This window comes from Lampris incognitus, chromosome 7, assembly GCF_029633865.1.
Source record: "Lampris incognitus isolate fLamInc1 chromosome 7, fLamInc1.hap2, whole genome shotgun sequence".
NCBI lineage: Eukaryota > Metazoa > Chordata > Actinopteri > Lampriformes > Lampridae > Lampris > Lampris incognitus.
Genome location: NC_079217.1, coordinates 12,532,621 through 12,547,299, shown reverse-complemented (window position 1 = coordinate 12,547,299; position 14,679 = coordinate 12,532,621). Strand labels below are relative to the sequence as shown.

Sequence of the window (14,679 nt, the reverse complement as noted above, 5' to 3'; positions counted from 1 at the left end):
TAGTTTAAAGTTATCTTCATTGAAAAGTACAGTGCTTTTCCTTCAAAAATATGGACATTTCAATGTGACCCCAAACTTTTGAACGGTAGTGTATATATATATATACTAGAAGAACCCTGCTACAATGTAGCGGTTTGGTTATCCACCCGTCTAAATCTCCCTCCTCTTCATCCTGCCAGCTAACCGCCTTCCCCCTGCCCCTAAACCCCCCCCCCACTCCAACTCCCTCCCCCCAAATGTTCAGAATCATCTGAAATGCCGAGAAAAGTCGTTTACCCCCCCCCACTCCAACTCCCTCCCCCCAAATGCTCAGAGTCATCTGAAATGCCGAGAAAAGTGGTTTTTAGCCATTTTTAGAAAATGCATATTTTGCATAATTATGCATAATTATTATAATTATATTTCAATGTTCTGCTATTTTTCTGGTCCTCTGGAACAATACCTACCACCTCCAAAAACAATTAGGATCATAAGTGTATTTTTGCAAAAATGCATATATTTTGCATAATGCCAAAACATGTCCCAGAAAATTTGTTTTATATAGGTGAAAAAATCAAAGATGCTCAGAATCATCTGAAATGCCGAGAAAAGTGGTTTTTAGCCATTTTTAGAAAAATGCATATTTTGCATATTTATGCACAAATATGCATAATTTTAATTTTCTGGGATTCTTTCCTTACTCTCTGAGACAATACCTACCACCTCCAAAAAGAATTAGGATCATAAATGCTTTAGTTTTCGGTCCCGCTATCTACACTAACTAACACACACTAACACCACACACACACACACATTACGAATATATATATATATATATATATATAATTCATTCATTCATCTTCAGCCGCTTCTCCGGGGTTGGGTCGCGGTGGCAGCAAGCTAAGTAGGGCACTCCAGACATCCCTCTCCCCAGCAATGCCCTCCAGCTCCTCCTGGGGGGATCCCAAGGCGTTCCCAGGCTAGATGGACATGTAGTCCCTCCAGCGAGTTCTGGGTCTACCCCAGGGTCTCCTCCCAGATGGCCATGCCCGGTAAACCTCCTGAGGAAGGCGCCCAGGAAGCATCCTAATCAGATGCCTGAACCACCTCAACTGGCTCCTTTCGATGTGAAGGAGCAGCAGGTCTACTCCGAGCTCCCTCCAGATGGCCGAGTTCCTCACCCTATTTCTAAGGCTGAGCCCAGACACACCCTACAGAGAAACTCTTTTAAGCCGCTTGTATCCGCGATCTCACCTTTTCAGTCACTATCCAAAGCTAATGACCATAGGTGAGGGTTGGAACAAAGATTGATTGGTAAATTGAGAGCTTTGCCTTCTGGCTCAGCTCCCTCTTCGCCACAACGGTCCACTACAACGTCCGCATTACTACTGATGCTGCACCAATCCACCTGTCTCCCACTCCATCCTACCCTCACTCATGAACAAGACCCTGAGATACTTGAACGCCTTCACTTGTGGCAACAACTCATCCCCAACCCAGAGGGAGCCATCCACCATTTTCCGGTAGAGAACCATGGCCTCAGACTTGGAGGGGCTGATTCTCATCCCGGCCATTTCACACTCAGCTGCAAACCGCCCCAGTGCACGCTGCAGGTTGTGTTCTGATGAAGCCAACAAAACCACCCCCCACAGAGTGCCCCGGGTACACGGTCGTAAGCCTTCTCCGAGTCTACAAAACACATGTAGAGTTGGATCCGTTGTTCCACGGTCAGGACGGAATCCGCATTGTTCCTCCTGGATCTGAGCTTCAACAATCGGTCAGAGCCTCCTTTCCAGCCACCTAGAGTAGACTTTCCCAGGGAGGCTGAGCAATGTGTTGCCCTGATGATTGGAGCACACCCTCTGGTCCCCCTTTTTAAATATGGGAATCACCACACCAGTCTGCCACTTCACAGGAGCTATCCCCAACTTCCACGTGACACTGAAGAGGCATGTCAACCAAGACCCATGTCCAAAGCCTTCAGCATCTCAGGGTGAATCTCATCCACACCCGGCGTCTTGCCACCGAGGAGCTTTTTAACTACCTCAGAGACCTCTGCCAGGGATATGGGTGGGGCTTCCCCTGAGTCTTCAGACTCTACCTCCTCCACTGAGGATGTGTTAACTGGGTTCAGAAGCTCCTCAAAGTGTTCTTTCCACTGCTCGACAACATCCCTAGTCCGGGTCAACAGTTCCCTTCCCCAGCTGAACACAGCTTGAGTCAAGCCCTGCTTCCCCTTCCTAAGTCACCGAATGGTTTGCCAGAACTTCCTTGACGCCAACCGAAAGTCCTCCTCCATAGTTTCACCGAACTCCTCCCACACCCGAGTTTTTGCTTCCGCAACCACCGAAGGGGCAACCCCTCTGGCCCCCCGGTACCTGTCTGCTGCTTCAGGAGACCCCCTGGGCCAACCAAGTCTGAAAGGCATCCTTCTTCAGCCCGACGGCTTCCCTCACTGCCGGTGTCCACCAGTGGGTTCTTAGTTTGCTGCCTCGACAGGCACCGATGACCTTATGACCACAGCTCCTGCCTGCCGCATCTGCAATAGAGGCTTTGAACATGACCCACTCAGATTCCATGTCCCCAGCCTCCCTCGGGATACACGAGAACTTCTTCCAGAGGTGTGAGTTGAAGACCTCATGGACAGGGGCCTCCACCAGGTGTTCCCAGTTCACCCTCACTACACATGTGGGTTTGCCAGGTCTATCCAGCAGCCTTCCCCGCCATCTGATCCAACTCGCCACCAGGTTGTGATCAGTTGACCGCTGTGCTCCTCTCTTCACCCGAGTGTCCAAAACATACGGCCGCAGATCTGATGATACAACCACAAAGTCTATCATCGATCTTCGGCCTAAGGTGTTCTGGTACCAAGTACACTTATGAACTACCTTATGTTCGAACATAGTGTTTGTTATGGCCAATCCATGACTCGCACAGAAGTCCAATAACAAGGCACCACTCGGGTTCAGATCAGGGAGGCCATTCCTCCCAATCACGCCCCTCCACGTTTCTCCATTGTTGCCCATGTGAGCGTTGAAGTCCCCCAGCAGAATTATAGAGTCCCGAGGTGGAGGCCTATCCAGGACACCACCCGGAGACTCCAAGAAGGCCGGATACTCCAAACTGCTATTCGGTGCTTAAGCACACACAACAGTCAGAGCCTTCCCCCCAGCGACTCGCAGTCATATAGAGGCGACCCTCTCATTCCCCGGTGAGAACTCCAACATGGCGGCATTCAACCGGGGACTTGTGAGTATCCCCACACCTGCCAGGCACCCGTCACCTTGGCCAACTCCAGAAAAGTAATGAATCCAGCCCCTCTCCAGGAGTTTGGTACCAGAGCCCATGCTATGTGTGGAGGTGAGCCGAACTATATCTAGTTGATACAGCTCCACCTCCCACCCCAGCTCAGGCTCATTCCCTGCCAGAGAGGCAACATTCTACGTCCCGAGGACCAATCTGCGATGCTGGAAGTCGGCACGCCCCAGTCCCCACCTTTGCTTGCCACCCGGCCTGCATTGCACCCTACCCCAATGCTCATCCCCGCATGTGTTGGATCCACAGGGTGGTGGCTCCATGTTTTTTTTTTTGGGCTTGGCTCGACCGGGCCCCATGGGCCAAGACCCGGCCACCAGACGCTCGCCGACGAGCTCCCTTCCTAGGTCTGGCTCCAGGAGGGGGCCCCGGTTTCCCTTTTCCGGGCAAGGTGCTGTAACTCTGCTGGTGTAATTTTATTATACATTTCATTATGACTTCATTGGGTTTTTTGGGAAAAACCCAATGAAATTTTATATATATAGTATAGAGAGAAAGAGAGACAGGCACACACTGTGTCAGTGGGTGAAATATTTGTCTTGATTCACAAATATTGTATTTCAAAAAACAAAGGTTGAATCTTTGGGATAATAGTGGTAATCTTAATCAGTAATTAATATATATTCGCTGGCATTTATCATTTTCCCGGAACATTATTTTTCACAGGGTGTTCAGACTGTGAGATGTTCGTAATTTATTAAAGCAATATCTTCCCCTGGTATGTTGTTTCAGTGTCCACAATTTATGTGCGCTGTGCATAGAGGTTATTACCATGTGGAATGAAAAAAAAATCCTGAAATTTCCAATGCATAAACAAAATGTGCCATACAAACAACCCCGCAGAAGTGTAGCAAAGGCCTCCATTGACTGCTAATAATCCTAGTCCTTCAAATTTCAAGTTCTAGCTGTGTGGGAAGCTTATTTGTGCAGATGTCACAAGAAAAGGCAGTCTCTCTCTTCTCTCTCGCTCTCTCTCTCTCTCTCACTGTGTGTGTTATATGCTTTATTTTTCTTTACACTACAGTACATAATGGTATTTCATTGGAATCTGTTGTCACTTTGTGTTCCACTTCATCGCATTAAACTCTATTTTTATCTGTCGATCGATATTATCAGTTGTGGAGGGGGCTCTTTTTTTTCTCCTGCTCATAATACCAGATAAACAGCTAGCCTCTAGTATTTTGACGCTACTAACTTTGTTTCTGGTCAGTATGTTTCTCCCTGTCTGGAATTCAACCAATCTGACTGCTGTTTTCTGATGTTGCCTTGACAACTGTTGAGGGTTTCATTATCTCATCTTCTTGGATGACAGGACTTTTTTTTTGACCTTTGCATGTTGTCTTGACAACTTCTATATTTTGCATTCTACCTTCTATTTCTATCTTCTATATTTTGTGCTTTAAATGTAACATTCCCACATTAAAATGTCTAAAAACGACAAGACCGATATTATATATTTTGTTGAGTTGTTACTTACATTATCGCACATGTTTCCAACAATGTTCAAACTCTGAAAAAGCCGTAATTTTATTCAAGGTATGGCTGCGTTTCATTTGGTCGTCTGTCAATGGCGTGATAGCCCCTTTACCCCTTCTAGTTGCCATAACTTCCAGGGAAACATAGGAAACACCAGATGAACTAGCTCACCAGCCACTCTATTGTTTACTTGTTGTTTGTATAGACCATATGCATGTGACGTCACTGACGTCAAACTTAATCTCAAATCGAGGACGCCGCCATGTTGGTGTTACACATATCATAGCTTACAGCGTAATATTGATTATTCCGCTAGACGCTGCATAGATTGAATCACAATAAACGGATTTAAAGAACATATTCTTCAAACAGCTTGCCAGAGGATGGATGAAGAGGAAAAGAAGGATCTTCCTCTTTCCGAATATGCAAAGTTGCTACAAGATCTTGTTTTCCAACGATACAAGAACAAAATCTCAATTGTTGGAATCGATCCTTTCTTAATAAGTCAGAGGAACTTTGATTCAGATAGACTACCACCAATAGAATCGATGGATCTTGTCACTTTTTTGGTTCTAGAAACCAGTTTTTATACCCGGAATTAGTTCAAGGCCTTCTGTAGCCTTCAAGCTTATAATCAAATGGTGTCTGGCTTTGTCAGCAGTGTGATGAGGGAGATAGTCGGGAGTCACTTTGTTGTTTTGGGAAAGGTCTGTCATTCACAAAAAGTAAATGATCCTCATATTGCTGTTTGGGTGATTGCAACAACTGATGGAACAGTGCTGAGTGCACATTGTCGATGTATGGCTGGTCTTGGTGGATGTTGCTCATGTGTGGCGAGTATCCTATTTTATGTTGAAACATATAACAGGATAAAGGGAAAGTTGGCCTGTACACAAACTAAATGTTCACGGATTTTGCTTCCCAACATTAAGGATGTGTCATATGCTGAAGTTAGAGAAATTAATTTTCGATCAGCCAGCAAACTGAAAGATACTCTAATAGTTAAATTCATACCAGGCTTAAAGGAACATCAAGATGTTGCTGAATCAGAAAAGAGTAAATAGACTCTGACTGTTCCAAATGCCACTGAGATAAATTATTCATTTGAGAAACTTAGTATGTGCAAAAATAAATCAGTTATATTGAATGTTGTACACCCCTTCTCTGAGTCTTTTGTTCCAAAAACTAGGCATATACAAACAATTCCTGACTTATTTGACAAACAGTATCTTGACATGGATTATCATAGTCTATTGCAAGCATGCACAACTGTTAGTATCAACTTGACAGCATCTGATATCAAGTTAATTGAAGAGGAAACAAGGAAGCAAGCGAGCGGATCTTTATTTTACAAGCACAGGGCTGGGAGGATTGGTGCCTCTGTTAGTAAGCAGGCTAGCCATACAAACCCTCTCAGTCTCTGATAAAAATGATTTGCTACCCAAGCATCTTCAAGTTTGTGACAGGAGCCACTGATCATGGTTGCAAACATGAAAAGTCTGCAGTAAAAGCATATGAGGATTTTACGAAACAGCATCATGTACATTTTAAAACTGAGCAATGTGGAATATTCATTGATGAAGGCCATCCATGGCTACATGCAACTCCAGATTTTATGTGCAATTGTGACTGTTGTGGTCTGGGATGAGGTGAGGTTAAATGCCCATATTGCTTGGAAGGATAATGATTTTAATGCCTTTGTATCAAAGCGCAACTCCTGCTTGTTTGTTCAAGGTTCAGAGTATCTTAAAAAGAACCACCAGCTGCAGCAGCAGCTTTTTGTTACAGATAGATCATACTATGACTTCATTGTTATGTGGTGTCAGTGATACAAAAGAGGCAGAGCTGGTTAGAAACAGGAATTCTTCCTGACCCTGCACATTGGGATGTTGTTCTGCCGCGGCTTGCGCATTTCTGGAAATAAAGGAAAAATCTTACTTTTTCTTTGTCTAAAGACGCTTTTCCGCTCTTGTTACTGCAATTAAACATCAAGCAAAGAACCATTTCTGTTACTAAACAAATTTATTTCGCTAAGAGCGCTTCTAACCCGGGGACTACCTGTATGACTGTTTTGACCATGGATAACAGCGCTGGGCTACTCCATGATTGAGTTCGACACGTAACGTTACAGTAGCAGCTAGCTGTACGGGTAGTCGACTCATCTAATGGAAAGTTAGCAAGTCGACGTTACGTTAGCTAACGTTACTTGCGGCAATTTCATTAGAATGACGCGACGTGAATAAATGTGACTAAACGTAACGTGAACAAAATTTTAATACATTACCTCCTCTCTGAACATGATTTCTTCCTGAGTTACATCAGATAGATTCGGCGGTTGTTTAACGATGAAGACACAACTCCCATGATGTTTTGATTGTGAGACCCCTAGCGGCAGGAATTACAAACTGTGTGTTTAAATGTAGACTGTTTGACGCTAGTGTTAGCCTCCCTCCCCCCCCCCCCCCAGCCTTCCTCTGTGTGTTTTCCTCTCTGAAATATGCTGAAGTAACAAAGTCTTATGCATGAAACTACTAATGGAAAAGCACAGCAGACGTGCTTGTGGTAATGAGCAGACACAATATTTCATGATTTTAGCTTATGCTTAAATAAACATGAATTAATGAATGTTATAATAAAGAAAGATCTCCTGGAGATTTCCACCTTTGAGCTTGTTTTTGTCAGATCTGTGAATATTTCCATTTTTAGCACATATTTGTTGAAAGAGTGAGGCGAAAAATGAAAGCTCAGGAATTTGATTTGCACAGCGGTTGCCCTTATTTTGCCATTTTGAAGTGATGCTCATGCAACATCAAGATTCAAGAAAGGGCACTTATATATAAAAAAAATTATACATTATGTATACAATGACTCCAGTCTTTTTTCTTTCTCCCCTTTTTTCAGTCTCATTTATAATCAAAAGAATAGAACCTGAAAAAGATGTTCAGATACTCCAGTGTGATATTTTACTGTGTACATGTTCCTTAATGATGTCTCCAACATTGCAGGAAATGAATTTGGCCATCCGGAATGGCTGGATTTTCCCAGAGAGGGGAACAAGTACAGTTACCATTATGCCAGGCGGCAGTTTAACCTGACGGACATGAACCACCTACGCTACCGGCAGCTCTATGCCTTTGACCGGGACATGAACCGTACTGAGGACAAGTACGGCTGGCTGGCTGCCCCACCTGTAAGAACATAGCACGCTCCACATGTTAAACATTCATACACACACACACTTAAACACACACAGACATGCATGCATGGGCACCCACTTGCATGCATAAGGAACAAATGAAATGGAAAAATAATGGCATGGTAGTATTAGTCCGTTTGGATCTGTTCAAAGTGTTTTTCAATTACATATTGAAATACATATTGCATGTAATATTCGTGGTTTCCACTGTGCCTGCCTTTGTCTGCCATTCCTGTAGCTTATCAACCATTATTTAATGATAATAGGGATTCTGTTCTCAGTTCACTCCGGCTATATTTCTGTACCTTTGGGGTACAGCATTTTTTTTTTTGTCCTTCGGTTTCCAATTGAAGAGCAGCTCTCCGACAGGTTGAGATAAATGCGCTATACAGCAGGTTCATTTTGGAAATGTCTTGTTTCTCTGGCTGCTGTCAAGGTGAGCAGTAATGGATTTCGTTCTCATACTGCAGCTTTTCTTTCTGCCTGCGCTTGAAGCCTACAGGGAAAGATGATGTAGTGTGTGTTTTTTGTTGGGTTTTTTTTTCTTGTTCTTGAGCGGCTGGTATAATACAAATGGAGAGTGCGTGGCCAAATTGGTAGGGATTAGCAGTGAGACTCTGTAATTGATTAAAAAAAAAGGGAGGAGGGGCTCACAGCCCTAACTCATAGCCTCACGATTCCCTCCTCAGATTAGAAAATGTAATCTTGTTGTCTCGCACCCTTACTCTTTTCTGCCCACCATCCAGTAGAGCCAAACAGAGGGAGAAACGTATCGGAAACCATACAGTAATTACAGCCATGCCTGGTTCTAATCAAAGACAATTTCTGCATATTAGCCTTTCAATCAGAGGAGCGCTGTGACTGTTCGGACATAGTCACGCTCCTTATTAAGTGGCTAAAAGAGATTTATACTGTGTAAATTCCCATAGGGAGATTGCAGCAGAGGTAAAGGGAGAGCGGAGCCGGCCTGGTTGGCTGAGTTTCATATTTCTGTTGGAGGATGGGGAGGGAGGTCTGATCACCATGGCTGCTGCTGGCTTATCAGCCACCCAATGGGTACACCTATTCCTGGTTGGTTTTTCACTCGTCATGTAGATGAACTGTCATATCTGCATAAGACCTTGTCTGGTCATTTTCTCAGTCTGATTTAATATTCAGGAAGAAATGATGTTGTGAATTGATTTTACTCATTTTTATTTTGACCGGTGTGATGTCGTTTTACTGAGGCTGGGTACACACTAGAGGACTTTTCAAATCCTAAGTGATATTAACAGTGTGGGAGACCACACACATAAGGACAGATATCACAGATTTTTTTTTTTACATTTTTTTTTTTTGTCTTTTCAATTGTCAGAGCGCGCACACCAAGACAGCACATCACACACTTAGCTGTTACACTAACCGTCAGTCAGAGTCCCGACTCTCAGAACCGTTTTATTTTAAAACAGCAGTCGGTGTAATTGATGGTAATGCAACACTTTGGATACTCACAGGCATCATGGAAAATCAAGAAGAAAAAGTCTGAGAAACACTCGTGATCCAGCATGACAAAAACAGATAAAACAAAAGCAAAACGAACATGGAGGTTGACTGTCACACACAACATTTTGGGCATTTGTTTGCGTCGTTTTGTGAAGAAAATTGAAAAACTAGACAATTAAGAAAAATTGCTCTGTTGTTTTGAGTTCCAGAATTTCCACTTCCCAGTCAGCTTGGCTCTCATTGGCTGTTGTGGGTTTCTGTGCCAGATTGTGTCACTGTGCCCCTCACAGCACAGGATATCCAGTTGTAAAATTATCAAACATGTCTGATATTAATTGGGGCAGCCCCAACTGGGCTCGCAAGTAGATCGGGAAGCTAAAGATTGAATTCGGAATAACACGGTACAGGATCATCTGGGATGATAAACAACCTTAAATTGAGACCAGTGACACGGGTGGACAATCTGTTACTGTGAAAACTACAACCCTTACTTCCTCGTTGCTGCTGCCTTCTGTGGGCTAAGTCAAAATGGACTACATTGTATAAGAAAATGCAAATGATGAAGCAACATATGCAGCTGTTGTTCCCCAGAATCCAATATAAAGAGCCAACCAGGAAGTAAGGGTCGTGCTAGTGACATTGCCGGCGGACACTTTTCTGCACATTTTCAGTGACAACTCAGAGACACGCCGAAGAATGCACAGTATGATGGCTGCAAATGGAGTGTTAGCCCTATAACATATATAAAGAGAGGAGGAGGGATCCACCCATATTCCTCCTGCTTCTTCACTTCCCGTGGAGTTGAGGAGCAGAAACACGAAAAGCACCACTCTGCCATTGCAACCTACATTATGGTCGGGGGGTAATCACGTCCTTCTTCCTTCAAGTGTCAAGTGTGAAGTTTGGATGAAAGGGGACTACACTAGTAACATGTAAAAACACCAACTCACAAGGGCAAGCAATTTTATGTTTGCAATATGGTAGCTAGAATAAGCTCCAGTTGCACTGGCACTAACGTTACTGAAAGATATAACCATCACTACATGAACGAGCTCTTATCCTGTTAAAGTTAACTGTATATCACTGCAGCAAACTGCATTATTCGAGCTTTTTCAGTGGTGTAACTGGGAACTGGGCATGCGTGTCATCATGGAAGTAGATTATATGATTGCGGTGTTTTTGCTACTTTAGCATATTATTACAACTTCAGCAATATCTGCTGCCTAACATTTGAAACACAGCTCGGCTGCTCGCTCACCAGAGCTGTTCCAGTCTAAATGCGTGTTGATGGGCTGTTACTGTATAACCAATCAGATAGTGCTGTGGGTGGGACATTGCTTGAGACCACAGAGTGGTGACTACAGACAAGAGAGGTGGTTGCATCAGAGCCAAAGTGGCGCATTTTTAAATTATTTTATTGGCAATTGAATAAAAAAAAATAACGATACCGATGATCGTGAAAATGCTGAATATTTCATCAGATAATCGGCCGGGCCGATAATTGGTTGACCCCAAGTTCCGTCCATCCATTCATTAGCCAAACCGCTTATCCTGCTCTCAAGGTAGTGGGGATGCTGCAGCCTATCCCAGCAGTCATTGGGCGGCAGGCGGGGAAACACCATGGACAGGCCGCCAGGCCATCACAGGGCCGACACACACACACACACACACACACACTCAAACCTAGGGACAATTTAGTGAGACTGATTCACCGGACCTACATGTCTTTGGACTGTGGCACCCGGAGGAAACCCACGCAGACACGGGGAGAACATGCAAACTCCACACAGAGGACAATTCGGGACAACCCCCAAGGTTGGACTACCCCCGGGTTCGAACCCAGGACCTTCTTGCGGTCGCACTGCACCACCGTGCCAGACAACCCGAAGTTAAAAATCATAATTGTTTCCCTTTAAGGGTAAATGAAAATAAGGGCAAAATAGAGTTGCTTAAAATCAGATTAAACTATAACCTCTCTACAACATATCAAAGAAATTACAACTTACCAAAGAAATTCCTAAGGTAAGAGTGCTTGGTGAGAAAAACGATTAACTTGGTTGGATATTCGCCTTGATGGGAAGGTTCAAGGGTGTTTTGTAGAAATGGGGGGCAAGGGTGGGTGCATAAGTGGCAGAGCCAAAAATGGTCCTTACTGTACCAAAGGCAAATGAGATGAGACATGTTAAACATGTAAAACATAACAGTCCTTCAACTAACAGTTTCATGTGAGCAACGACTCTGAAAATGCATAGCTGTGGGCTTCAAATGGCAAAATTCTGGAGATGACATGGGAACTTCAGACCCAGTTAAATGCAAAGATAACCTCCCTTGGGGTTTCCCGCTATCAAGAGCCTTTGTATCCTGGTTAGGAAACCATGGCCGCCAGGCTTTTATCCGTACTTGCATTTTATAATCGAGTGGTCAGAAATCAATGATGATTGTTCAACAATCATATTGTTACAACACTAACAATTGTTGGTCAAAATTGCTTGGAAAATATACATATGATGGGCGACGACACTTAATCTAGCTTGTTCTCTAATAATAGAAACCTATCAGTCTCCAAAATATAGAGTACTATATGCTTGTTGTCATTGAAAGATAAATATTGTACTTTCACTTCAGTGAGACAAGCATTGAGGTCACAGAAACTGCTGGCCACGGTGCACAAAATCATAAATGATTCATGTGGTTACATGTCATTAAGATGCTCTTGCAAGGGGGTCAAGACAATCTTAAAGGTTATTTGGATTTGTGGGAAAATGACTCTAACGTAAACAGATTTAGAAAAATTTGACTAAGGTGCATCGTCTTTTTTTAACAAACAGCTAAATTACAATTAATGCAGTTTGTTTATATATTGGGAAAAATGCATTAATATACAGTGATTCAGGAGTTGATGGGTGAGGGTTAATCTGTTTTTGAGTGCAGAACCGGTTAATAACCATGTATTTACACCCAGTCAGATGAGTTTGGCATCGCACCAAATTTGAAAAATTCTCTACGAGGATAACATGGAAACATAGACTTAGTGGAGGCCTCAGGACTGACAGCTCATTTCTTAACCTTCATCCGCTGCCTGTCCAATTGCAAGGCTGCTTATCACAACACTCAGTCATTAATATTTTGCCCTGAAATTGGCTGTGAGAACAAGGCACTAAAAATAGGGGGTTGGGTGACATTGATAATCTCTGCTAATGACATACTAACAGTGGCTTGCGCCACGGGAGAGTGGCGGCTTTATCATGAGCAGCTGTCAGAAGCTGACAGTGTTTGCCTCGCACCCGGGACACCTGCTTTCTGATGATCTGTGCCACCTGAAATGTGATTTTCGGGAAGGTTTATTATCTGTTTCATTTGGAAAGGTAAAGCTTATTCATTGAACAATATTCACCGGACTGTGTTTTCTTTCATTTACTTTCCTCTCTAGGCCTTTATCACTGCCAAGCACGAGGGGCAAAAAGTCATTGTGTTTGAGAGGGCAAATGTGCTCTTTATCTTCAACTTCCACCCCATCAACAGTTACCAGGACTACAGAGTGGCAGTAGAGGCTCCAGGAAAGTATCCTTTTATCGCACATCTCTATTGTGGGTTAATGTTTCATTGTGAATCTTTTGACACTTGGTTTCCTTTGACCTCAGGTACATGTCATTCATTTCGGTTTGACCTCAGGCATCAGATCATCCAAGGATGTGTTAAATGACACATCTAATATAGTCAAAAGTTACATTGAGCGTGCTGTGAGATTGGATCAGCCAAGCCATCTCACCACATGGACAAGCTTGCATCGTGTTCAGCAGTACTCTAAGATAGTCTAAACACGATCTGGCACCTGAAAACACAGAGTAGAAATACACCCATTTGCACACCTAGTCTCACCAAATTTATTTGCCTCTGGAGGGATTACAGTGCAGCTAACATATCATGGATAATGATTCCAACTGATTTCTTGTATATCCCAAACAAAACAAACAGGCACGATAGCAGGATCCAGGGGCATGTTGGTGACACAGAAGAGGGTGAAGCTATTCACTATTGTAATCAGTGGTTTGCTTTTGCATCCAAACGTTAAACACCCAGTCAGTTATTGAGAAAGTGAGCGCACGTTCTATTGCAGCCCTTCTTGACAATCCAAATTTCCTAAGCTGCCTTAGAAAGAATAGTCTTTGGTGGGCTTTCATTTGGATGGTGGTGAAGTTGTCTTCCCATTTCAGGGAGGGGGATGTTAAATTAAAATTCCCAAGGAATTTGAAATGATCCACTCTCTCTACCACCTGGTTGTTAATGCCCAGCGGTAGTAGCTCCCCCTGATTTTTACGGAAGTCGACCACAAGTTGTTTAGTTTTGTTGATGTTCAGTTCCAGATTGTTATTGCTACAACAGTCAAAGAGAGGAGACCTCCTTTCCATAAACTGTCTTATCATTACAGAAAATCAGTCCCACCAGTGTTGTATCATCAGCAAACTTAGTCATTTTTACAGTGTCAGAGTGTGAAATACAGTCATTGGTGTATAATGAGTAGAGCAGAGGTGCGAGGACACACCCTTGAGGGGCACCTGTGCAAATGGTCAATGAGTTTGAAAATCTATTGTTCAATTTGACAACCTGTGTTCTGCCCAATAAGAAGCCCGAGACCCAGAGACATAGAGACTGATGGAAACCTAGCTGCAAATGTTTGTTGTAAAGCCTTGTGTGTATTATTGTGTTAAAAGCTGAGCTATAGTCAATGAACAGTACCTGAGCATAGGTGGCATGATGCGTCTCTAGATGCTGCAAGATAGACAGAGACAGAGAGATACAGCATCATCCACTGACCTATTGGCCCTGTACACAAACTGATTGGGATCTACCACAGCACTGGACAGATGTTTATATGCTGTACGCTCAAACACTTTCATGACAACAGATGTTAAGGCGACGGGCCTGTAGTCATTTAAACAGCTAACAATGGGCTTCTTAGGTAAAATAATTATTGCTGCAGATTTAAAGCATGCTGGATTGTTTTTCTCCCTACATAACATTTGGATCTCTCTGCTGAACCATGGCGTGTTGTTACTAAACACAGTCACTGCCAACTATAACTTGAAATACAAGGAAATATACTGCTCAAAAAAATAAAGGGAACACCTAAAAACACAATATAGACCTCGATGAATGAAATATTTCAGCTGAAAATCTTTATTTATTAGACAGAGGAATGTGTTTAGAGCAAAATAACCTAAGAATGATCA

The 14,679-nt window shown here is 43.3% G+C and overlaps 1 protein-coding gene across 1 annotated transcript in view; it reads left to right on the top strand.

Moving 5' to 3' along the window:
• The window catches only part of gbe1b (glucan (1,4-alpha-), branching enzyme 1b), a 103,908-nt gene that overhangs the window by 61,843 nt on the left and 27,386 nt on the right, over window positions 1–14,679 (top strand). Inside the window, exons 13-14 of the mRNA XM_056283246.1 lie at window positions 7,776–7,960; window positions 12,879–13,009. Of these exons, the coding sequence (XP_056139221.1) occupies window positions 7,776–7,960; window positions 12,879–13,009 (316 nt within the window). The remainder of the gene's footprint in view (window positions 1–7,775; window positions 7,961–12,878; window positions 13,010–14,679) is intronic.